At 42.0% G+C, this 22913-nt stretch overlaps 1 protein-coding gene across 6 annotated transcripts in view; it reads right to left on the bottom strand.

Annotated features, from left to right (window-relative positions):
- Luc7l3 (LUC7 like 3 pre-mRNA splicing factor) overlaps positions 1-21635 on the bottom strand; it is a 31740-nt gene extending 10105 nt beyond the window's left edge. For 2 of the 6 annotated variants that reach the window (XM_059271552.1, XM_059271551.1), the window contains exons 1-6: positions 21382-21635; positions 10785-10851; positions 6042-6081; positions 3895-4039; positions 1746-1820; positions 181-285 (exon numbers count right to left, since the gene is read on the bottom strand). In XM_059271552.1, the coding sequence (XP_059127535.1) occupies positions 181-285; positions 1746-1820; positions 3895-4039; positions 6042-6081; positions 10785-10851; positions 21382-21480 (531 nt within the window). In that variant the 5' untranslated portion in view covers positions 21481-21635. Of the gene's footprint in view, positions 1-180; positions 286-1745; positions 1821-3894; positions 4040-6041; positions 6082-10784; positions 10852-20895; positions 21298-21381 lie in introns of those variants that run through there. The other 4 variants (XM_059271550.1, XM_059271549.1, XM_059271555.1 and 1 more) reach the window with 3 other exon arrangements.
- Between the last annotated feature and the right edge of the window lie 1278 nt (positions 21636-22913).

Consider the following 22913-nt stretch of genomic DNA (forward strand, 5'->3'; position numbering starts at 1 on the left):
AAGGTGCAAAGCTACACAGAGAAACCCTGTCTTGAAAAACCAAAAAAAAAAAAAAAAAAAAAAAGCTTGATCAAGACTGAATTTAGGACAACAGAAAAAGTGCGCAAAGGTTCTCCAACATGAACAGATTCCAAATAATTCCTAATTAACAGGCTTGAGAACATAAAAGGTTTAACTCACCGAGGTTGTAGATCTTAGCAATTCTCTCTCTTCTTTTAACTGTTCAACCAATTTCATCATTCCCTGGGCTTCTTCTACTTTTCCTTCAGATCCTAACTCTTCGATCTAAGACAGACAGAGAAAAACACAGTCAAGCTAAGAATTTCACAGCCACATGCTTCACTAGCACTCAGTGAATTTATGTCTTTTTGGATTTATTTGACCCTTGCGATTTTTTTTATTTTTATTTATTTATTTATTTATTTATTTATTTATTTATTTATTTATTTATTTATTTTTTAGTTTTTCAAGACAGGGTTTCTCTGTGTAGCTTTGCGCCTCTCCTGGAACTCACTTGGTAGCCCAGGCTGGCCTCGAACTCCGCCTGGCTCTGCCTCCCGAGTGCTGGGATTAAAGGCGTGCGCCACCACCGCCCGGCCGCGATTTTTTTTTTTTAACAGCTTAGATGATGTGGATTTTAAGTTCACAGAGATATAGTGTGGACACATGCACATATCCACAAAAAAAACCTTCATTACCAGCTAGACAAGTTCCTTCCCCACCCCAAAAGGTTTCAGTTCTTTTTAGTACTTCCCCAAACCTCAATCCAATCAGGTAGGCAATCAATCAATCTGTATCACTATAGATTAGACTAAATTTTCTGAATTTTAAATAAATAGCATTACAATGTGGTTTGTATTCCTTCCTCAGTCTAGCTTCTTTCACTCAGATAATTTAAATGTTTATTCATATTATTGCAAATAAGAAGTCCCTTTAGACTTCAGAATATTACTTCACTACATGGCTATAATCACAATTTAACCTTGGTTTTCTTAAGACAGTAGCCATGGCTGGCCTGCTACTCACCATATAGCCAAAAACTGGCCTTGAACTCAAGGCATTCCTCCTGCTTCAGTCCTGACATTATGACCACAGCTGGCTTTCTCACACACTTGTTGAACATTTGAACTAGTACAAGTATTGATTTTACTGGGGTGAGGTGGGGCAGGGGGTCTGAGTGATTTTAAATAAAACTGTGAACAGCAGTGTATATGTTGTATAGCCATGTTTTAATTTCTCTTTTGAGTAAAGGAATGGATCACAGTACATTTTTAACCTTTTAAGAAGCAAACTAGGGGTTGGAGATTTAGCTCAGGCCCTGGGTTTGATCCTCAGCTCCAAAAAAAGAAGCAAACTAAACACACACAGAGCAGATTAAACTCTTCTGGAATACCTGTATCGGAATCATTTTACACACCCACCATCAATGTCTGATAATTCTAATGAGCCCAAATCCTTCACCACACTCAAGTACTTTACTACAGTTATTCTTTTTAATTGGGGCAATTCAAATACTGTTAAATATCTCCCTGTGAGATTTCAGTTTGTATTTCCCATATAATCAATCAAAAATCTTTTCATGTTTATTTTCTAACCTTATCTGTCATGTGTCTGTTTTTTTGTTTTGTTTTGTTTAAGACAGGGTCAAGGTCACAATACTATCTCCACCAATTTCTACATGCTGGGGTTAAAAACATTTGACATGGCTCTAATTACTTTCACACACTTCTGCCAACAATTCTCACCTGCTGTAGAAGCACATCAATTTTGTCTGTCAGAACCTGAATTTTTTCTTCATTTTTGCCTGTTGGACCCGCAGCCTATTAAAAACAGTAATGTGTGTTAATATTGTCATTGATAAGTAAAATACCAAAGAAAATAGTTCTAACTCTTGGGTCCAGGGATGGAGCTGGTGGTAGTATGCACTCGGTCTTGGGTTTGATCCCAGCACCACCCCCTGAAGTAATAAAACATCCAAGTTCTCACGAATACAGATAGCATATTTCTTCCCCTCTCCCTTTAAAAGAGAAAAGAAAAATCAGGGCTTCTATGCAGCCCCAGTGGCCTTCAACTGAGAGGCTTTTTCCCTAACCTCCCAAGTGCTAATATGGGATGATGCCACCATGCCCATCAGTATTTCTAGCTATTAATTAAAGGGAGGGAGGAGGTTGGGCATCACGACACATGCCTATAATCTCTTTGACAATGGAGGCAAGGAGGATCAAGACTTCAAGTCAGAGCCAGCAGTATGCATGAGTTTGAGGCCAGCCTGGTCTACAGAGTGAGTTCCATGGTACAGAGAAGCCCTGTCTCAAAAAATTAAAACAAAAATTTCTAGGTCATCCTCAGCTACCCAAGTTTAAGGCCAGTCTTGACCACAGGAGACCCTGTCTTGGCAAAAAAAACGTGTAGCCAGTAAATACTAGTCCAACTATATTTGATCTTTAGCCAATTATTATATACATAGTTACTGACATCTCAAAGAAAAAAAAAACTTCAAAAAAATCCTCAACTGAGCATGGTGGTGCACGCCTGCCATCCCAGTACTTAGGAAGTTGAAGCAGGAGGATTTCTGAGTTAGAGGCCACCTAGGGCTCAAAAAAGAAAACCATGAGCAAAACCAATGTTACATTTACTAATAAAAACTGTCTAAGAACTACAAAGAATCCCAGTAATTAGTTTCAATGGCAGAAAAAGGGAAAGGAAAAGGGACTGAGGTTAACCTGCATCAGCCACATACCATCTATTCAAGAAGATCCAAGGCCTGTATGTCTTATTTCTGAGCACTTCCATGAGCTCTAGGCTCAAATAGCTAATATCTGCTGGGCACTTAACCATGTGTGTTACCACTGGTCACAAAATTTGACTTGTACAATAAATAGCTACTTTATTACTTCCACTTAACAGAGACAAAGCCAAGGTATGAGGCTAAGGTTAGTAACTGGCTGAAATACAGTTGGAACATTTTGGATTCATGCCTACTAGATAGCCTGACTTGAAATTGCAAGCTCATGTCACTTCTCATCTCCTACTTGATGTCTCCACCTGGTTATTTTAAAGGCATTTCAAATTTGACATTTCTAAGATAGAAACTGTAAGGACAGAATTTCCTCCAGTTCCTATCTACATAAATTCTGTTAGTCACCTGGTTGCTCAAATCAAGAACTATGCAGATAGATGGTCTATCCTTTCCCTGTTCACCCAAATCCTCTCCCCTGCAAGCTGTTAAGTTTTTTCAACCATCCTCACCCAACCCACCACTGTATGTCCTTCAGACCATTTTCCATCCTATAACCAGAGTAAGCCTTTAAGAAAGGTACTTCAGATCTTTGCACACCCTGCACCCTAACTTTGTGGTGGCTCTGGATGAAGAAATAAACCCTTCCTTCTTTGTCCTTATGTTTACTCCCCAACCCCCACTTTGGATTCTGCTGGCTAGTTCCTTGTTTGCCTTCTACAAAGGTCACTTTTAGAACACTCTTTTCTAGTCATTCTTTCCTTGGAAAAGCAATTCCCCTAGACAACCGGCTTATCCCATTTTCTCATGGAGGTGGATTGAGTCACTGGGTCAGGGCTAGTTCCTAGGACAACCACTTTTCCGAGTTTTCCTAGGATTAAGGAAGTGGCTAGAGAGCTACCATGTAGTTTAGTGGTGGAGCACTTGAGAGCATGTACAAAAGTCTGAGGTTTGAGCTCCAGGAGCAGCAGCAGCACCACCAAAACAATCAACAAACAAAATACAAGAGGAGGAGATGCTTCCCTAAACTTCAACAGAAAAAAACTTTCATGTCATTTTAAAAGACAAAGTAATCAATGAAGACAAGTTTTAAAAAACATGAGATGCCTGGATCTCCACAGAACAAGCGCTCTTTACAAAGTTCATTTCATACTTACCCCAGAGGACTGCTGATTTTGAGATAATGCCAAACGAGCATGACCTCGTCTAATTCTACGCTCTACCTCGGCAAGCAAACTCTGTAAGTATCGCAAAAAATCTCTCTCATAGCCAACTTTCATAAAACGAGAACTCTTCTCATACCTGATAAAATGAAAATAAATAACTTTTAACCAATACAAGTCATATGTTCTCTATCACCCCATCTCTCAGACAGTTGCATTGAGACTGAAGAATGAACAAGGCATTACATGAAGTAAATTTCTAGCTTTATCGTTTCCTATCAAAGGGAAAGGTATTACACTGTTGGTTAAGAATTAGTTTGCGGGGCTGGGGAGATGGTTCAGCAGCTAGAGCACTGACTGTTCTCCCAGAGGACCTGGGTTCAATTCTCAGCACCCACATGGCTGATCACAGCTGTCTGTAGCTCCAGTTCCAGGGGAACCAACACCCGTGGCAAGGCACCAATGTACACAAAATAAAAGAATCAGTTTGCTGTGTATTAGCTTTGGTGGTGCTATGCACTGAACCCAGGGCCTTACACATATTACCAAGTGCTCTATCACTGAGCCAGAATCCCTTACCTTTTGTTTTTTGAGAAAGGGCCCCTTAAATTGCCCAGACTGGCCTTGTAACAGGTTTTATAGGCCTACACTACCAAGCCCAGGTAAAAACAGAAGCTTTAAACACAGGCTTAAGCACCAGCTCTACTACTACACTGGATCTATCCAAGATCCCAAACCCAGGACAAATTTTATCTATAAACCAGTGAAATGGTTCAGCAGGTAATCTACTGCTAAGCCTGACAACCTAAGTTTGATCCCAGGGACCCACAGGGTAGAAAAGTCCTCTTAGCTCCACAAGTGTACTATAGCACTGGTACACCCACATATGTAAGATACACAAATCAAAGAAATAAAATGTGATTTAAAAATTAAAAAATAGCCGGGCGGTGGTGGTGCGTGCCTTTAATCCCAGCACTCGGGAGGCAGAGTCAGGCGGATCTCTGTGAGTTCGAGGCCAGCCTGGACTACCAAGTGAGTTCCAGGAAAGGCACAAAGCTACACTGAGAAACCCTGTCTCAAAAAAACAAAACAAAAAAAACAAAAAATTAAAAAATAGCTCACCATGCTGGTATAGTCTCCTAATTACAGCACTAGAGACAGACAGATATATGTGAGTTTGAGGCCAGCTAGGCTATATAGTGTACATAGACAGTGTCTCAAATAATAATAAATTTTAAGAGTTGGGCAGTGGTGGCACATGTCTTTAAGCCCAGCACTTGGGAGGCAATGGCAGGTAGATCTGAGTTTGAGGCCAGCCTAGTCTACAGGGTGAGTTCCAGGACAGCCAGGGCTATACAGAGAAACCCATCTCAAAAATAATAAATAATGATGATGATAATAATAATAAATATAAAAAGCTGTGCAGGCATGGCAGCCACTTATATTCCTAGCACTTGAAAAACAGAGAAAGGGGATTCCTGGAGCAAGCTGGCTCAACAGACTAGCCAGAATTAGCCAACAGGAGACTTGCCTCAATAAAATAAAGTAGAAAGTGATCAAAAAAGACATCAATGTCTACTTTGGGCCTCTACATACATCCCCATCCCATGATCAAATGACCCCTACACCACAGAAGCCGGAGAGAAGGCTCAGTGGGTTAAACTGCTTACTGTGTATGCATGAGGACCTGAGTTGGATCCATATAACGCCAGGCACAGCAGTACAAGTTGTAATCCCAGCATTCTTACAGTGAGATGGGAGGCAAAGACAGGAAAACCCCCAGAAGCTTTCGGGCCAGGTAGCCTGTCATATGCAGTGACCCTATCATAAACAACCGAGGTTGTCTTCTGACACACAAGGGAGTGGGTTACAAAACATTTATAAAATGGATTTTAAAAGGGCAGACAAGGGAGATAACACAGAATAGACATAATATAAAATATTAAGCATATAATATGCATTCATATGGCAACTAATACCATTATTGAAGCTATTAAACCTCATCATGCCCAGTCAGTGACTAGATTTCCATGCATCCTTATTTTATATTAATTCCAATTATTTCTTCAATGCTTGTCTCTTTAAATAACTGGTATAGTCTTTATAGAGGGGAGAATGACAAAAAAAAAAAGTAAACTCACTGTTTTCTTAGATTTTCATCATGAATTTTTTCACATGGACCTGAGAGAAAGAAGAGCATGTACAAATTATTTGTGGCATTAATAACCTTCCACTAGCTATAAAAAGGTTCCCCCCCCCCCAAAATAGCATCTTACTCATTAGCCTAGGCTGGTCTAGATCTAGAACTTAGGATCCTCCTGCCTCAGCTTTGTAAGTGATATGGGTTAATAAAAGTAGACCACTACACCAGGTTTTTTTTTTCCCCTTTTTTTTTTTTTTTTTTTTTGGTTTTTCGAGACAGGGTTTCTCTGTGTAGCTTTGCGCCTTTCCTGGAACTCACTTGGTAGCCCAGGCTGGCCTCGAACTCACCGAGATCTGCCTGGCTCTGCCTCCCGAGTGCTGGGATTAAAGGCGTGTGCCACCACCGCCCGGCCCCTTTCTTTTTAAAAAGGTAGAAAGCCTCATGTGACTGCAGTCAAGCTGGGCAGTGTATCCCTCTCTAATAAGTAGTATCACTCTGTTCAGAATAAAGCTATGCTACTACTTTTTGGGGGGGGAGAAGGGGGTGACGACTGAGGCTATAGATCAGTGGTAGAGCACTTGCTTAACATGTAAAATGCCCTGCGTTTGATTCCTAGCATCCCTGTGAAACAAAATACAGCTGCATACATATCAATATGGCTACTACAGTATATACAGCGCTTAAAAATAATAAAAATATAAAGGAAAAAAGGACACATTTTATCACTAAGTAGACTACAGACACCAAAATTGATGCTACTGAGTTATGAAACATCATGAAAATTGACCTCTTTAGTCTCCTAAGTCAACAAAGAGGACTGGAACAACAGTGAAGAGAAAGAAGAAAACTGGTCCTTACTGTTACCAAGCAAAACTTGGGTGCTAGAGACTACTGATCTGAACCAGCATTGATAGAAAGCTAAGTAACACAAAAGGCTCCTTCTCAACCCCAAATACAACCAGTTTTTACTTTTAGCTATTTCTTCTGAAATTTAACTCCATTACTTTGGAATTTTGTGCTTATTTTTAATCAATCTTATACATCAAAAATTTTAGGTTAGGCCGGGCGGTGGTGACGCACGCCTTTAATCCCAGTACTCAGGAGACAGAGCCAGGCAGATCTCTATGAGTTCGAGGCCAGCCTGGGCTACCAAGTGAGTTCCAGGAAAGGCGCAAAGCTACACAGAGAAACCCTGTCTCGAAAAAAAAACAAAAAACAAAACAAAACAAAAAAATTTAGGTTAGGCTGAGTAAGGTGGCACATGCCTTTAATCCCAGCACTCAGGAGTTCAGTAACTTGAGCTTGTGGCCAGTCTGTTCTACATAGTAAGTAGGACAGCTAAGACTACATGGAGACCCAGTCTCCAAAAAACAAAACAAAACAAAACAAAACAAAAAGTTAAACAACCTTTTGGTATTTACATTTGACCAGGCAAACAACATTCTCTGTAGACCAAACAAAAGGTGTGGGTAGTTATTTTTTGTGCTCTTTCCTTGAGATTTGTTTTCTATGTATACATTTTTAGACCCTAAACACTTCCACTGGGTCAAAGAAAGTATCTCGGTAATCATTTCCCGAAAGACAACAAGGCAACAATTGACCAAGTTTTGTTCTCTACAGGGAGCCTGGCCTTCCTTCCATCTGGAATGCTTACTTTCCAAGCTTACTTGAGTCGCCATCTTAAAGAATTCCTCATCTACATACACTGCATTGGCTACAGTACCAGAACTTATTTTTCTTTATTCTTTTCAGATCAACGAACATTTCCTGGATAACTTGGTTGAGAAAGGATACATGGGAACATGTTTGAAACTTCCTATGTTCAAAAACATCTTTCTTCACTCTCATACTTCAGTATTTCCTATACTAATGCTGGTATTAGCACAAACCCTGAAGGTTTTTCTCTGGTGTTTTCAAACTTCTTGCATTGCTACTGCTAAGTCTTAGGTCATTCTGAATCATAATTCTGTGACTATGTTTGCTGTTCTCAAATTCACCAAGGTGTACCAGGGAGGGTATAGATTCTTCTCACTTGTTGTGCCTATCACTTGAAGTTAAATCTAAAGACTGATGTTCAACACTATTTAAAAATGTGTTTCTTGGGGCTAGAGAGATGGCTCGGCAGTTAAAAGCACTTATTGCTCTTGTAGAAGACCCAGGTTAAAGTCTCAGCACCTACATGATGGCTCATAACCATTCATAAACCCAGTTCCAGGGGATCCGATGCCCTCTTCTGACCTCTGTGGGCACCAGGCATGCATGTGGTACATAAATATTCATACAGGTGAAAACACTCAGATACATAAATGACATAAACCACTAAAAATTTTTAAATGCATTTCTTTTATTTCTTCCCCATCTGTATACTGTCTCAAACTATTAATCAAGGTACTGATTTAAACAATGTTTGCATACTTACCTTTTTCTGTTCTACTGCACATTTCAGCAAATTCCTTTTATTTTCAAATTACCCCAGTCCTTTCTATTAATGTATGTACATATCCCTCTATGCAGCACCCGCCGGTCTCTAATGTGAGGGTCTCCTGCCTCAGCATCCAGGGTGCTGAGATTAAAATAGGCATGTGACAATGTGACATCACCTCTTGTCAGTCAAGTGATTTGTTTTTTGTATATACATATGCATATCGTGTGTGGTATATGCATAGGAGTGTATAGCACTTTTGTGTGTCCATACTGCAAGCTTTCAGGAGTCAGAGCATGACTTTGGTGTTGTCCTCTATTTGCTATTCAACTAAGCTGGCCAGCAGGCTCTGATCCACCTGCCTTCCATCCCACCAGGCTTTCATGACAGGTATGTGCAGCTTTTCATATGGGTGCTGGAGTTTGACTTCAGAGCCTCATGCTTGCAAAGCATGCACTCTTACCCACTAAGCCAACCCTTCAGCCCAGTCTATTGGCTTTTATTTCACATTTCTCTAGTTTTAACTTCTAAAAGTCTTATTTTTAAGAAGTTCAGCTTAATTGCAATCTATTCTTTCTAATATGCACATACCATTCTTCTGAAGATATTAAAGTCAGGTAAGATTTCTAAACAATTTCAAACCTTTTCTTCTTGTATTCCTCATCATTTTTTACCATCATACCTCCTCCCTTGACCATTTTGTTAACCTAAGTTGAAGGATTCTTCAAATGTCTGCCTGGTTAGTGTTCCCTGACAGGCAACTTATTTTTTGAAGACAGTTTTGCCAGCATGTCATACATATACACCATTTACATGCCTGGTTAAGAGGACATCGGAGCCCCGAGAACTAGAGTTGCATATGGTTGTGAGCTACCATGAGGATGCTAAGAACTGAACCAGGTCCTCTGCCAAGAGCAAGTGCTTTAAAACACCGAACCATCTCTCCAGCCCTGGCAACTAGTTTTTAAGACACTTCCAAATTCTGACTGGAAATCAGAACAGATGGGTAGGATTTGTCAGCAAGGGCCTTTACCAAAGGGAAACCAAGAACTAATTTGTTTAAATGAGATTCTCAGAGGGTCAGGATGCAGACAACAGATCACTTCTCTGAGATGTTCACCTGCTCCCTGTACCTGGAGGAAATATCTAGCTATACCTTTCTAGATGCCTCTAAGGGAACACCACTATTAAACACTTACTTAAAACTTTTTTACAATCTCATTTTTGCTCAGAATTGCCCTTTGCTGTACTTAAAATGTCAAGATCCAGACTCCTCCAGCCATAATATATCCCAAGGCAAACACTGATATCAGTAATGTCAGAGAACTCACAACTCAGCCAATTATGTTTGTAGTTTATGTTTCAGGCCTCTTTGGTCAATTTCTCCAAAAAACATAACCCTTATCTTCCTGGGGCACTGTGGTAGAAAAGTTAGCATCAAGAAATGTGCAAGAATACCTAAATTAATGGCTCTTTACTGGGAGCTATTTGTCAATGTCTGGTGACAGTTTTGGTTGTCATGGTGGCATATGCTACTGGAAATGCCAGGTACGGACTAGGAATGCTGCCAACACCTTCAAATATACTGTTTCAAAACGTTTATAGTGTCAAGGCTGAAAAAAAACCTCTCAACTGAAAATCTTCTACATTTTTAGTATTATGACTCAGCCCTGACTTTTATAGTATCCTAATGCCCCAAATCCAGCATTAGCCAAGATTCTAGGATCCAATGCTTGTTTTCTCAGTCCCCTCTGCAGACTTTCAACATAGGTGTCTCTGCTCTGTTGAGACTGATCTAAAATAGTGCTGACACCTGGTGTCACTGCCTATTCCACCCCTTTAGCATAGTTTCCACTTTGCCCAGGCATGGTCACTTCTACCTGTGATCCTAGCATTCAGAAGACAGAGGGAAGACTGCTCTATGCTTCAGGTCAGCTTGGGCCACATTAAGTGTGTTTCAGGCTAGTCTGCGCTAGAGTAGAGTGTGTATGTGAAGAATTTTGACTTTAGTGTTTTAGTGTAGGTGTGAACTTTTAATTATGCCAGCATGTTTAATCAGACTAACATTTATCAACATATTCATAATTAAACCAAGTAAGAAATTACTGAGCAGTAAATTTTCAAGAGAAAAAAAAACTTCAGCATTACAAAGAAAGTTTTGAGTTTTGCTTGGATACAAGGTTTTAACTACATAACCTGGGCTGGCCTTCAACTCAAGATCCCTTTGTCTCCTGCTGAGATTATAGGCTCGTGTTATCATGCCTGGTGAAGAAAGTTAATTCTAAGTGTGATAAGAAGGTAAACAGAAAAATCACTTACCAAGATCAGAACGAGTATTTGTAAACAATTCCGCAGGACAAAAACCACAGAGATAATATTTACAAACCTATTAAGAGGAAAAAAAAAAGTAACTTTCAAAAACTGCTTAGTTCTAAAACTTCCATTAGAAAGGGTGCCAAATAATATTTATGTCTTGATATATGCATCTTCTAACCAAGTACAACTTCATCTGCTTAACTCTGAACTTTCTTTTCTTTTCCTTCTGGTTTTTCAAGACAGGGTTTCTCTGTGTTATAGCTCTGGCTGTCCTGGAACTCGGGAACTCACTCTAGACCAGGCTGGCCTCAAACTCACAGAGATCTGCCAGCCTCTGTGAACACCACTTATAGAATTATCAGTTATTTTCTAAAAATATACTAATTATGTCTGTTCAAATGTGATCTGTTTCCCAGTAAACACCACCTTGTGTTTTAAGAACTAGCTATGAGCTGAGCACGGTACTCAGAAGGCAGAGGCAGGTGAGTCTCATAATAAAGAAAAACAAAATGAGGGAAGTGGTGTCCCAACAGGGTTTCTCTGTGTAGCCCTGGCTGTCCTGGAACTTGCTCTGTAGACCAGGCTAGCCTTGAACCCAGAAATCTACTTGCCTCTGCCCCCCAGTACTGGGATGAAAATTGTGTACTACCACATCTGGCAAGAAATTATTATCTAAAAACAAACAAATAACCTCTAACACAGGCTAGAGAGATTGATCAGCACTTGAGATGAGGTACTGCTCTTGTAGAGGACCTGAGTCCAATTTCCAGAAACCAAGTTGAGAGCCTCACAACTACCTGTAACTCCAGCTCTCTTCTGGCATGCATTCACGTGCACACAATCCTGTGTTTACACACATATACACACAGGCCTCCCAATCACATAATTAAAAATATAATCTTAAAAAAAAAAAACAAAAACTCGTGGGCTGGAGAGATGGCTCAGAGGTTAAGAGCACCGACTGCTCTTCCAGAGGTACTGAGTTCAATTCCCAGCACCCACATGGTGGCTCACAACCATCTGTAAGGAGATCTGGCACCCTCTTCTGTGCATATAAACTTACAACAAACTTACAACATGGAATAACTAGTAGTCATATTTGGGTGTTTCAAATGAAGTTATTGATGCCAATAATAATTAACCCACATAATATCTTTTATTTACTGTGTGCTATATACACATACAATTTGTGTGTGCGCAAATGCATGACAAAACCACAAGCGGTCATGGGGGTGTCTTCCTCCATCACTGCTCAGCACATTTATTTGTTTGTGTAAAGGCTGCTCTCCACCTTAGTTTTTGGGACAGTGTACTTTGCTGACTGACTGACTAGTCTGGCTGGTCAGCAGGCCCTAGGGATCCACCATCTCTGGCTGCCCAGCATAGGGGTAAGAGAGGCACTGTGGTGCGCAGCTGCATACCTGGTTATCTTTCTTTAGGATATAATTGTGCCAATCTCTATAAATGTAAGATATTAGCCTTTGGCATTTAAATTAGTCAGAAAACTTTAAATGGTAAGTTTCCACCACCTTCAAATCAAATTGTCCAAAAAATAAAACAGTATCTGGCATCAGTGATGAAAAAGTAATGCTCTAAACAATACTACAGGACTGAGAAACAATTTGGCACTATTTGCCAGATCTAAAATGTAGATTTTCTTTTCGGTTGTTTATTTATTTTATCTTCAAAAGAGGGTTTCTCTGTGTGGCCTTGAGTGTTCTCTACCGTTCCACTTACCTCTGCCTCAGGAGTGCTGGAGTGAACAGTGAGTGCTACTACCGCCCAGCAGATTTTTTTTTTTCCCCACTTAGTCACACTATCTTTTGAGGTACCTACCAGTAGTTTTTATAATCAATCTCACTTATATCCCCCCTCCCCATACCCCTTTCTCCCTCTCCCTCCAGCCTGGCTAGAATGGCAAAAGACGTAATTTACATACCAAACAGGAATCAAATAGTGAACATAAATTAAGGCAGGTTCATATATGCTGATATTGTCTAAATTATTAGGAAAAACCAGGAAACAATACACACCAAGTCCCATTTTATTTAAGAAATAGGAAATAATTCATTATAATTATTATAGGAAATAATTCATTCAACATTGCCTTCTTTTTTCTTTCTTTCTTTCTTTCTTTTTTTTTTTTTTTTGGTTTTTCAAGACAGGGTTTCTCTGTGTAGTCTTGGCTGTCCTGGAACTTAACTCTGTAGACCAGTCTGGCCTCAAACTCACAGAGATCTGCCTGCCTCTGCTGGAATTAAAGGTGTGTACCACCACCACCAGGCTCAACATTTACCTTTGATCATGTAGATACTGCTGAGATAACAACTCCTGTTGGCAATGGTCAATCTGATATTTGAGAACAAGGATGCTAATTAAAGTCTGCACTACAGCCAGAAACAATAATCCCAGCTACTTGGCTTAGGTAGCTTTTAAGTCTGGGATAAACTTAAGCAGCAAAGTAGTGAGCTCTTACCTCAACCTTCTCCCACAACAAAACAATCCAAAACACAAAACCACTTCATAGAAAACCCTAATTACTTCATATATTAAGACTTCAACTGTCATACATGTATTAACTTAAAATCCAGGAACACAGGGAAATTTTACTCTAGTTTCTTGTTCATCATTATTCCTTTAATTTTGGCCACATGCAGCGTAAAACCAAAGGGGTTTTGTTTTAAGAACAGTCTCATCCAACAGCCCAGGGGACTGAAATGAGCTCCTCTTGCCTCAGCCTTCTGAATGCTGGGATCTGGGAGCTGTGACACCAGGCCTAGTTAACTTTTTTTTTAGCTAAAGGAATTCAACATCTAGTTTATAAAATGGAAAAGAGAAAGAGAAAAAGCGTAAGAAACTTTTCAAAAGCAGTTTTAAACAGAAGGTGTATAAGAGTCAGCTGAGAGCTGTGGTTTTGCTCCAACTATTCCGTGATCACACTTTCAAATAATTAGTCTTTGCGTCTCTCGTACTGCATACTCCTTTGCAGTCATGGCCCATACACTTCTTATTGTTACATATTTTGAATGGTAAAATTTCAATCAATCTCCACGGCAGCTAGGCAGTGAACATCTTCACTGCTTCAAACCCTTCAACCATTTCCCAATAGAATGAAGTCTGAACTTCATTCTTACTGTCTCCCTCCTCACTCCCCTCCCAAGTCACCAAAGACTTCAGTGTAATGCTGCTGAAAACTCCCCAGTTGCACTCATTTTCTTCAGCCTGCCATTAGTAGCAATGTCTTCTCTCCCACCTTCCTAAGGTTAATTCTTACCAATCCTTTAGGTTCCAGTATTTAAAGGCCACTTTGTATGAGAAACCCTTCCTGGGTCTGGATTGGATACCACAGGCTCTTGCACCCTCTGGTTTTCAATGTAGTATTCACATTGTGTCATTAAAGTACATTTACCAATTCCTATTTGTCACTACACTGATGGTTCTCAGGGCTGAGTGTTATGCCTACACAATTCTACTATTTCTCTCTCTGTCAGTCTCTCTCTGTGTCTCTGTGTCTCTGTCTCTCTCTCTCTCTGTCTCTCTGTCTCTCTCTCTCTCTCTCTCTGTTTTTTCGAGACAAGGTTTCTCTGTGTAGCTTTGCACCTTTCTTTCCTGGAACTCACTTGGTAGTCCAGGCTGGCCTCGAACTCTCAAGAGCTGGGATTAAAGGCATGAGCCACCACCACCCAGCATCTATTTCTCTTAAGGGCATCTCGTTGAAAGGAACCTAAGTAGCCATCTCCCTTGGTGAAAATCAAATCTAAGGACGTGTGTATGTGTGTGTGTGTGGGGGGGGGGGGGTGGCGGCGGCAATCTATCCACATACACATTCTTTTCTGAAGTCAACTGTTGAGGCTTAAATGTGAAATATCCCCCATGGCTCATGTGTGTGAACACTTGCTCTCCTGCTGTTGGCACTGTCTAGGGAATGTATGAAAACTTTAGAAGGCTGAGTCTTATAGGAAGCATGCTGCTGGAGGCAGGCTGAGGTTTTACAGCCTGGGTCCATTTCCTATTCTTTCTCTTCTCCTGGATGGCCAGTAAAAAGTGGCTGGCCAGCCTTCATGCTCTTTCTACTATGGAAGACTGTATCCCCTTCTGCAACTGTTAAGTCAAAATAAACCCTTTTTTTCCTTAATTGCTTCTGCTGTGGTATTTTATCACAAGACAGAAATCAAGCCAATAGTAAAGAAATTTATTTTCAGTATTTATTCAATTTATTATATGAAGAGACACTAGCCCACTCGAACTATGGCTCTGCAGGTGTTGCCCTTCTTCCCACTCCCTCTGCCTTGCTAAAAACAGATTACATTCCTAACGCTAGTCACCAAGGTCTATTCCCTTATTTGTCCACTTCCTCCTCACGAGGATGACTACCAAGGTCAAGCTATTGAAGTAGTAAAGTCCAGCAATCAAAAGCCCCCTTTGGTTCACACCTAATTAACATGCCCAATTAAATTAAGCACCTCATCCTAACACGGGGTTTCTCATCTTACCTTTATAAACCATTTTGCCTATGTGCTATGTCTGTCTCTTCTCTATCCAGAGACAGCCCTTTCTTTGTCCCTCTGGGACAAATACTCTTTCCCCCTTTCCCTCATCCCCTATCTCTTTTACCAATGCATCCTAGCCCATTCTAACACAGACCAACCCTTCTCATTTTTTTTTTTTAAATATTATGTATACAGTGTTCTGTCTGTAGGCCGGAAGAGGGCACCAGATCTCATTACAGATGGTTGTGAGCCACCATGTGGTTGCTGGGAATTGAACTCAGGACCTCAGGAAGAGCAGCCAGTGCTCTAATTTACTGCTGAGCCATCTCTCCAGCCTCCCTTTTCCTCATCTTAAAAATCACCCCTGCAAGGTCATCTGCGGCTGTTTTCTGACGGAGTTAGAAAGCAGCCACTTTAACTTTTCTTCCCTGCTTAATAAAAATCTCTCTGTGAAAACAGTTTGTGTGTGGTTTGTGCCTAATCCAGGGTCTGAGAGGAAGCCCCCACTGTTCAGGGGTCTTCATTATATCTTTGGATTTTTAGAGATACAAGATATCTTTAAGACTGATACTACAGAACTGTCTCAAAACAATTCTGTGGGGGGGGGGGGTATTTGAAACATTCCATCCAGCAGAGAAGCTCTTTAAGCAGAGGTGAACAACTCAAAATAGCTTCAGGAAGCCCCTGAAACCGACCAGATTCACTACCAGACATTCACCCACACACCCACCCACACACACCCACACCCACCCACCCACCCACACCCACACACACACACACACAAACCCACAACAAAAGTTCATAGTGCCTTTCAGACTAGCAGAACTGAGCTTAAGATTCTCAGACAAGACAAGCAACAAAGAGGACTCTGAGGCCAGGCGAGCACCCAGAAAGAAGCAAAAAACAGCAGAGCTGCCCAGAAGAGGTTTAGACCAACTGAGTGACTTGGAAAGGGCATTCTCCAACCTGTTAAGGTGACTGCAGGTATTTAGTATCTAATAGGTATCATGAACTACAAAAGAGTTTGCTTATTTTTGTAAACATGTGGGCATGCATATGCTATTATAGCACGCATCTAGAGGTCACAAAGCAACTTGTGAGAGTTGGTTCTCTCTTCCAAAAGTGGGTCCTAATGACTGAACTCAGGCTGTTAGGCTTGGCAGCCAGCCAGTGTCTTAGCTGCTGATCCATCTGAGACTCGCTCAACCCCTGTGACTACTAATTTTATACCTTTAATTTTCCCTCCCAAATTTTGAACCTTTTCCCCACCTCAGGCATTAGGAGAATTTTTTTCACAAGTAAGAACATGGACAGAAATTTTAAGTAAGCTGAAGAAATGGTTCAGCAGTTAAGAGCACTTGCTCTTCCAAAAGACCTAAGTTTGGTTTCCAGTACCCATGTCAGGCAGCTTACAATGGCAGGTAATTCCAGCTGCTGCGAATTCAAAGCCCTCTTCTGGCCTCCACCTGCACCTGCACATAGCGTGGCAAATACACACTCAATCCTTTTTTTTTAAAGTTGTTTGATATTGTCAGTGACAGTATTTGCTAACATCCCAAAAGTTTTAGAAATGTACATTTAGTTCAATTTTCTTCATAAATTATTAGTCTTTAGCCAACAGGTTATGCTTCAATTAAGGTAAGTGACAAAAACAACGGCAGTCTCAGGAGGATGTGGGAGTACACTCCTATAGGCAAGAGGATCACTCAAGGCCAGTCTGGAAAAATATGAAGACCCTGGTCCCAGCAAATAAAACAACTGCATTCAACTCTCTGCAGACATTGTAAGTCAGTTACATCATCCACAGTTAAATTCACTTTTGGAAGGAGGTTCTGAATGTAAAACTTCAATTTGAACTACAGAATTCCTACCACATTAAAAAAATATATACTAAAAGCTCCAAATTAGACTTTGTAATTCCCTACAATCTTCTGTAATACAGCTTCTAACAGCTTCTCTGGAAACACTGAAATCTTCCTAACTGAAATGTACTCACCCTAGGCAGTTACAATCCAATGCTTTCCTCATTACTATGGTTACTTGTATGTAACACCAACCAAACCTGGGATAAACTCTTAATGCAAAAGTACCGGCGACTGCAAATATGCGATGCACAAACGTGGAGTTGATGTTGGGTGAAAATTACTTTCAAAGAGCCTGCAAAGTACTAACACCAGCATATTCTGCAAGACTCAACAAGGGTGGGGGTTGTGGTTTTTGCACCTCCCCCCATACACACAACAATAAATGTAAAAAGGGATTTTTAAAGTCAGTGTGCTGGGCTAGGATACAGAAATACATATTTAAAATAAATTACCCAGGTCAGTCAAATAAAGCTATCTTCCAGCGAGGCTGAAGGAATGAAGAGTACTTGCTTCTTGGTTCCCAGCACCTACATGGTGGCTCACAAGCATCCAGGCTCCAATTCCAGTGGAGTTCCATTCCCTCTTCCAGCATCCACACAGTGCATAAACATACATGCAGGCACTCATACAGCACACACGATAAATGTATGAGTGTGTATAAATACAAACACATTTTAGAAAACTTTATCTTAGAACTACTGTTAACACTAGGGTAAGTTTTTCTTTTTCCCCCTCCTGTGGCTCAGTGGTTAAGAACACTTTCTATTCTTCCAGAGGGCCAGGATTCAATTCCCAGCATCCACGAGGCAAATCACAATTGTCTTTAATTCCAGTTCCAGGAGTTCTGAGGCACACACATACATACATACATACATACAAAACATATATACTAAAAGTAAACATTAAAAAAAGGCAGGGTCTCACTATGTAGCTCTGGCTAGCCTGGACCTTGCTATATACACAAAATGAATACAACCATGTAAGTTTCCGTTTTGACTGCTAAATATCTATAGATGTTTAATCTCCTTTTTTTCTTTGTTTTGTTTGAGGTTGGGTTAGCCTAGGCTAGCCTGGAACTGTTTACCCTTGCCTTAGCCACCAGAGTGCTAATTTACAGGCATGCACTCCATCCGGCTTGATTTCCATTAGTCTTCTTTTTTGCTATTTTCTCATCCTTATTTCAAAGAAGTAAAAACAAAATGGCCTGCCCAATTATGTGGCTTCTCTCCATCTAATCCAAGTATGACAAAGAAAAAAAAAAAAAATCTTCAAATACAAGCCAGAGAGATGGCTCTCTCTCAGGTAAAGATACCTGCACTACAAAGCCTGAGGATCTATGTCCAAACTCCCCATCTACTCATACCCACCAAATAAATTTCTAAATGCAACAAAAAAAATTTTAAGAAGGAAAATTTCCAAATGGAATAAAAATGCAAAACTATGTTGCTATGTTAGGCCATGGTAATGTGATGGTGAATCCTGTACATTTAGATGCTGGGCTTGTCCATCCCTTCCAAGTTTTTATTAGCAACCAAAAGCACAGCATCTGACTGACATGGAAGGAACACCAAGAGTGTCCCTCCTCATATTTACTATACCCTACAGTATCTGCACTATTTAGAAAGGCCAGAGCCAGGCAGTGGTGGCGCACACCATTAATCCCAGAACTTGGAAGCAGAGGCAGGCGGATCTCTGTGAGTTCGAGGCCACCCTGGTCTACAGAGTGAGTTCCAGGATAGCCAGGGCTACAGAGAAACCCTATCTTGAAAAAACAAGAGGGGGGCGAGGGGGGAGGAAACCAAAAGAAAGATGGACTGACCAAAAGCTTTGTTCCTGGTAATGACCACCAGCACCACCCCTTAATCCTGCAGACATGAGTCTGAAATGTCAATAAGTATCTGGAAATCTTTGAAATTAGAGTATGATGTAACCTCGTCATTAAAGGCATGACATTTTGATGACAATCTCTAAATGTTTATCAATAAAAAGCATTAAAACTGAAAGGAAAGCACATCTATGGCTGAGATGACGACATTCAGGCCTCGATTGTTACTTTTGCCCTGGCAAAGTCATAAACTTATCCACATCCATCACATGCCAGGCTTCACAACCTGTTCAAAACCAAGAGATAACAAGGAATGAAATCACTTTTCACTTTAATCCAAACTACAAGTGTCCTGTGTGTATCAGGGAAAACCATAATTTTTCCTAACCTTGGTTGCTATTGAGTCTCTGGCTGGCCTTGAATACACCAAGATCCACTTGCCTCTGCCTCCCCAGTGCTGGGATAAAAGGTGTGTGCTACCAAGCCCAGCTAATTTTTCCTAACCTTTCAAAGCTTAGACTGAGCTGGGCAGTGGTGACATGCTCCTTTAATCCCAGCACTTGGGAGGCAGAGGCAGAGGCAGGCGGATGTTTTCCAGGTCTACAAGAGTCAAGTTCCACAATAGCCAGGCCTACACAGAAAAACCCTCTCGAAAACAAAACAAAGCCAAAAGAAGCTTAGGTAGAAGAGTTAAGTGGGGTTGGGGGACAGAGAGAAAGTAAATTCACTGTGACAGAGGCCAAAAAAGGCAAGAAGGGTCAAGATATAACCAAAAGTCTAGACTAACACTGTAACAAATGAAGGAGACAACAAACATTTAAAAATCCACATAAGATTCACATGTTGAAATCAATCACAAATACATGAATCAATATGAATAATAACCAATACCATAAATTACGAACACTTTTATACTACTCTGGAGTCTGGTACCGCCTCCATACAACTTGAGCCAAACACTTTTTGTTTTTTCCAAGACAGGGTTTCTCTGTGATAGCTTTGCGCCTTTCCTGGAACTCACTTGGTAGCCCAGGCTGGCCTCGAACTCACAGAGATCCCGCCTGGCTCTGCCTCCCGAGTGCTGGGATTAAAGGCGTGCGCCACCGCCCGGCTAAGCCTAACACTTTTAACGTAAATCATGTACCCCTCCTTATTTTTCTGAATTGCAAACGAGAAATTTTTACTTTACTCAAACCCTGGGTTTAAAACAATGCATAATTTACTATCCTGAAAAGCCTATCTGTTAGCCAAGCGTGAAGACGCCTGTAATCCTAGCACTCTGGAAGCCAAGCAAGGATTTCAAGTTCGAGAACAACCTGACCTACAAAGTAAAATACTGTCTCAACAAAGCTTTTGTTGAACCATTTCCTCATATTTTTATTAGCAAGTGATTTAACTGCTGTTTGACTGTAACAGCAAAGTGAAATCAAGTCCGTCTATTCCCCGATTAAGATCTCCAACAGTGGGCCGGGCGGTGGTGGCGCAGGCCTTTAATCCCAGCACTCGGGAGGCAGAGCCAGGCGGATCTCTGTGAGTTCAAGGCCAGCCTGGGCTAGAGAGTGGGTTCCAGAAACCCTGTCTCAAAAAACAAAAATAAATAAGATCTCCAACAGTGTGCTCCATATACAAAACTAGATAAAAATACTTGAAATACAATATATGCAAGGAGCCAGCTGCACAGAACCGTGCAACCTGAACAGGGCTACAAAAATTACTTGTTTTGCCGACTACCAGACGACCTTAGGTGAGTTTGTCCAGTTCTCACCTGTGAACCTGGAGTTATATTTAACCCTTCTAAGTAGGTAAAAGGACCCAGTGAGTTTATGTGAAAGCAAAAACCTTGACAAGCGCCTACCTGAAGGACTTAAACCCAACTGCCATCTAACAGTATTAGTAAATACACTGTTTACGATAAGCTGTGCCAAGTTATTTACCTGTATCAAATGTCTACTCTCCCAAAGAAGTGTCGAAATGGAACCACTTCTAAATGAGGCATTGCCGTATTCCCCCCTCCCCCAATAATACTGGTCAGAAATCAGGCTACATACGATGGCTGCACCCAAATAACGGAAGGATTTGCCCTTCTTTTTCATACGGTAAAAGCCCGGAGCTCTGGCGTAAGAAAACGAGCCCTTCCTTCTTTTTCCCGCGTTTCCTGGCCTCACCAAGGTGCTTCTTTTGGCCCCGCCAAACGCAACCCCGGACTTCCTCCACAGCACAACAAATCACCCTATCCCCGGGGTTCGCGCGGAATCCTCCCTCCTGGGCCACCCTCCCGCCTCCCTCGGCCGTCAGGTGCTTCAGTCGGTACGACCGGGACCCCCAAATGGCGCCGAGGCCCACCCTGGCCCGGCCCGCGCCCTCTCTCCGCTCCCCTCCCCCAGGCGCTTGGGCACAGGCCCAAGGCCCACGGGACTTACGCTCTCGTGGTCCCACCGCACGTTGCTGCGCTTCTCATCCGGGGCGAGGTTTCGGTCCCGGCCCATTAACTCATCCAACAATTGCGCGGCCGAAATCATGGTGCTTCCTCGGGGCGGCTGCTCCCACCAGCCCTAGCACCCACCAACGAAGAACACCAGCCACTCGGTCGCCAGACCGCCTCGGCCCACTCTCAAGCCCAGAAGCCTCTTCCAAAGAGGAGCCGACAAGACAAAATGGCCGCCGCCCGGGCACCTTCCCAGCATGCCGTGCGCCCGCGGAGACACGCCTAGGCCCGGGCGCCCATGGCGGCGGCGCGGCTTCCCCGGCTAGGGGGCGGGACCTCCGGGCCAGGCCGAGGGCAAGCCGAGGCCAGGCGCTAACTCCGCCCCGCCGTGTCTGCGCCCGCCGAGCCTTAGGCGCACTTAACCGCCGGGGATGTCGGCATCGTTCACTGTGAGAAACAGCGAGCTAGCTCTGGAGGCTTTGACACTGTCCCGAAATGGAGAAAAGGTCCCTTTGTCCACGTGGTGCCCAGGGTGCCATCTTCCAGCCAAGGAAACAAGATGAGCAAGCTGCGTTCGTGCTCAGACTCCATTTTCCTAGTCGCTATAGTCCCTGCCTCCTTTACCTGACCTGATTTCTCTGTCAGCCCTCCACATCCATTCAAAGCTGGGGACCTAACCGAGGACCTTACACTTCACCATCTACCACTGAGCTAAATCCCCAACTCCTCTACCTGGTTTTGTCCGATTCCTTTGACTTTTAGGGTGGAAAACCTATGTCCTGATACCTCCCATCCAGGAATTTATTTTTCTTCGTTTTGTGTGCGTTGTACAGGTGTTGCTGTGTGTTCAGATGCACGTAAGAGGAGGCCAGAGGTCAACCCCTAGAGTCCATTCCTCAGGAATCATGCACTTTTTCTTTTCTTTTTTTATTTTAAAAGAAAGGGTGTCTCGGCCAAGTGTAGCAGCGCAGGCTCTTAATCCCAGCACTCGGGAGGCAAAGGCAGGTGGGTCTCTGAGTTCGAGGCCAGCCTGGTCTTCAGAGTGAGTTCCAGGACAGCCAGGGCTGTAGGGGGGTGAGGAGGGAATGTCACAATTCTGGCCGCGCATGATAATGTATGCCTTTAATCCCAGCAATCCAGAGGCAGAGGCAGGTGGATCTCTGTGTGTTCAAGTCCAGCCTGGCTCATGTGTGAGTTTGAGGCCAACCAGGGCTACATAGTGAGACCCTATCTCAAAAAACAAACAAACAAAATTTGTATTCAGTTGAGAAGTAATGGAACAAGCCTGTAAATTAGGAGGTAGGACAGGAGGATTGTTATTCCAGGTCATCATGGGCTACCCTGTGAGTCCCTTCTCTAAAACAATTTAAGATTAGAAAATTAAAAAAAAAAAATAAAAAAATCGGGGGGTTCCTGAGATGGCTTATCTGAAAGGCAGACAAGCTTGATGAGTCTAACAACCAAATTCCATCCCCAGGATGCACACAGTGAGAGGAGAGAATCAACTCATGGAAGCTGTCCTCTGAT

Source organism: Peromyscus eremicus, chromosome 8a (genome assembly GCF_949786415.1).
Source record: "Peromyscus eremicus chromosome 8a, PerEre_H2_v1, whole genome shotgun sequence".
Classification (NCBI taxonomy): Eukaryota; Metazoa; Chordata; class Mammalia; order Rodentia; family Cricetidae; genus Peromyscus; species Peromyscus eremicus.